Here is a 3,156-nt window from a genome sequence, read left to right on the forward strand (position 1 = left end):
ACTTGGCGCGCTTGTGTGCGGCGATGCGGGCCAGCGCTGAGCTGTCCGGGTCCTCGCCCGCCTGCTCCTCGAACGCCACGGCCAGGTCGACCACCGCCACCGTCTTCTTGGTGTGGTTGTACAGCTGGAGGTCGGGCCGTAGCGCGGGGCCAGCGAGCGAGGGCACGGTCTGGTTAACCCGGAGCTCAACGCGGTCCTGCCGGTCGCCCGACGACGACGCGATGAGCGCACGCTCGATGGTCTTGAGTGCGTCGTCGTGGCGGCCGCGGACCGCATCCATGGTGCCCGGGCAGTGGTTGAGCACATGCGCCAGCGTCTCCACCCGGGAGCAGCCCGGCTGCCTGCATCGGTCGTGGGCCCGGAGGCGTCGGCGCTTGAGCACACTGTGCGTGTCGAGCTGGTTCAAGCGGGCGGCCACCGCGAAGCGGTAGTCAGCTTCCCACATGCCTCGCGGCCGCGTGAGGAAGCTGCTGCCGACGCCGCCGTGCGCGCGTGCCGTTCTGCCTTGGTCGCGCATGGCCGCCCACTTGGTCCAGTGTCTGTGCTTGATGTGCAGCTTCACGTGCCGCAGGACCGTGCGGTGGTCGAGCCACTTGTCGTGGTGCGGCACGCGAAGCTGCAGCGTGGCCGCGGCCGTGCCGGTGTCGGCGCACGCCGGCGCGGTCGCGAACTGGAGGCCGAGCGTGCGGAGGTGGCGCTGGACGTCGACCCAGAGCGAGCCGATGTCGCCGTTGCGGCGCTTTGGCGGCGCGTCGGGCGACGTCCCGAGCTGCGAGTTGAGCAGCAGCTCGCACAGCTCCTCCTCTCGGCCCGCCCACGCTTGAGTGTCCAGCCGGTGGCGCGCGTCGGCGATCTGCCGGAGCTGCACGCGCGCGATGCGCTGGATGGCAGGGTCCTTGGAGTTCAGCATCTGCCACCCAAGCGCGACTTGCAGCGCCGCGTGCAGTTCCGTCAGCGGCAGTAGGCCCAGTCCGCCGCGCGACACCGGTGCGTAGAAGCACTGCGCTGTGGCGGAGGCTGGCAGTCGCAGGAGATGGCGGAGGCCTCGCGCGAGGTGCCGGTCGAAGCCCGCAAGCTGCTGCTGGAAGGGGCGGAGGTGGCGAAGCGCGTACTCCACCCGAGGGTAGAGGTACGTCTTCACCGCCTTCACCACCTGCCACGGTGCGAGGCCCGACTGGAGCAGCGCTGTCGCGTCATCCTTCAGCTGCTTGAGCGTGGGCGCGAGCTCGACGCGGCGGCGTGTGTGGTCGAAGCCGTCGCCGACCCCCAGGTAGGTGTACGAGGCGCTCATGGACAGCGCGGGGATCGGCGACCCGTCCAGCTCCAGCTTGAGGTCGTCCGCCTTGAGCACGCCGCGGCGGTCGCGCTGGATCGACATGGCGGAGCATTTGCTGGGGTTGGCCGCCATGCCGGTCCAGCGGAGGAAGTCGGCCACGAGCGCGTGCTGTCGCTTGATGCCGTCCTCGGTGCCGCTGAAGATCTTGAGGTCGTCGGCGTACGCCGAGGCACCGGGGCAGTCATCGCCCGACAGCGGCACTCCCGTGGCCGGCAGTCGCTTCAGCGCGAAGAGCAGCGGGCTGATGGCAGCGTTGAAGAGCTGTGGGCTGAGCGGGCAGCCTTGGAAGACTCCCACCCGCAGCGAGATCGGGGCCGTTGTGCCGTCGGCGGCGTTCCCGACGACGAACGCCGCGCTCTCGTAGAGCCCCTTGCACATGGTGACGTAGTCCTCGGGGACGCCGAGCCGCGCGAGTGCATCCCATAGCAGCGCGAACGGCACGCTGCCGAACGCGTTGCGGAAGTCGTACCAGACTTCGTAGAGCTGGCGGCGCTTGCGGCGCTTGCGGCGGGCCTGGTCGACGAGCGTGGCCGCGAGGAAGTTGTGCTCCCCGCAGCCGTTGACCGCTCGGAAGCCCTTCTGCCCCGGGGCGTGGCGGTCGTTCGCGTCCAGCCACCGTACCAGCCGCCGCGCGAGGACCCCCGTGTAGAGCTTGTAGATGGCTTGCTGGAGGCAAATGGGCCTCCAGTTCGCCGGGTCCTCGCGCGCGCCCTTCTTGTGCAGCAGCCGCACCACCCCGAGCTTCCAGCTCTGGGGCACACGTTTCGCCTCCCAGCACTTCTGGAAGGCGGTGGCGAGCACGGGCAGGAGCTGCGCGGCGAAGTGCTGGTACACGTCATAGCCGACGCCATCGAGGCCGGGGCTGGAGGTGCCGTGGGCGTGCTGCAGCTGTGACTCGATATCGTCCTGTGTCGGCGCCTCCGTGAGCAGCTCCCTGAACCTCGACGCGGCAGGCAGGTGGGTCATAGCGGAGCGGAAGGCAGCACCCGCCGGGGCGTCCGGAGCGAACTCCTGGCTGGGTGTGTTGACGCCGTCGAAGTACCGCCAGAGCTCATCGCCCGGAATGGGGCAGGTACCGTCGTCTGTGGCGCCTGCCGCTGGCGCCGCTAGGTCCGATGCGGTGCCGGCGCTGGAGGCCGCTGTCCTTGGCGTCTCCTGCTGCGCGCGTGCCTTGGCCAGGATGTCTTCGACGCAGGCTTTCTCGTCCGTGTCGAACCGGTGACGCAGGTGCTGTTGGTCGATGGCCGAGTTGACGCGGCCGACGCGGCGGCGGGCTCGGCGAACAGCCGTGCGGTCTCCGGGCGAAGCCTGCTCCACGGCGTGGAGGTCGTCCAAGGCCTCGTCGAGGCGGTGCTCGCGGTGGTGTCGAGTCACCCGCGGCGGGCGGCGGCGACGTCGCCGCTTCGCTGCACCAGAGCGCCCGCGGCGCCTGCACTGCCTCCGTCGCGCCGAGTCCTGCTGACTGGCGTCGCCATCGCGCTCGTTGTCTCCATGTGCATCGCCTTCCAGGCTGCGGCGGTCCTGCCCTTGGTCGTGCAGCGGGCGCTGCCGTCGCTGTTCGCCTTGTTGCCGCTGCTGCCGCGGGCACTGGCTGCCTTGGTGCTGCTGTCGCTGACGCTGGGGACGCGGCTCGGGGCGTCGCTGGGCCTGGGAGTACGGCTGCAATTTGTCGTACAGGAGGTGCGGGAGGGCTGTGATGTAGCCCTCCGCCGACTCCCAGTCACTGGCGTCAGTGATCTTGGCCGCCAGCGTCGCGCCAAGCCGCTCCACCATCTCGCGGGCAGCGTCGTCCTCGGCTTCGGTGAGCTGGCGTAGTCGGA

General features: G+C 70.1%; 1 protein-coding gene across 1 annotated transcript; it reads left to right on the top strand.

The window, feature by feature from the left end:
• Window positions 1-1,454: 1,454 nt before the first annotated feature.
• PHYSODRAFT_506475 (hypothetical protein) lies at window positions 1,455-1,985 on the top strand (the record flags this gene model as incomplete). Its single annotated transcript, XM_009531746.1, has 4 exons — window positions 1,455-1,541; window positions 1,596-1,660; window positions 1,751-1,813; window positions 1,874-1,985. 4 exons carry the CDS (start codon window positions 1,455-1,457, stop codon window positions 1,983-1,985), a joined length of 327 nt encoding a protein of 108 aa, XP_009530041.1.
• Between the last annotated feature and the right edge of the window lie 1,171 nt (window positions 1,986-3,156).

The sequence above is a fragment of the Phytophthora sojae genome (assembly GCF_000149755.1).
Source record: "Phytophthora sojae unplaced genomic scaffold PHYSOscaffold_5, whole genome shotgun sequence".
NCBI lineage: Eukaryota > Oomycota > Peronosporomycetes > Peronosporales > Peronosporaceae > Phytophthora > Phytophthora sojae.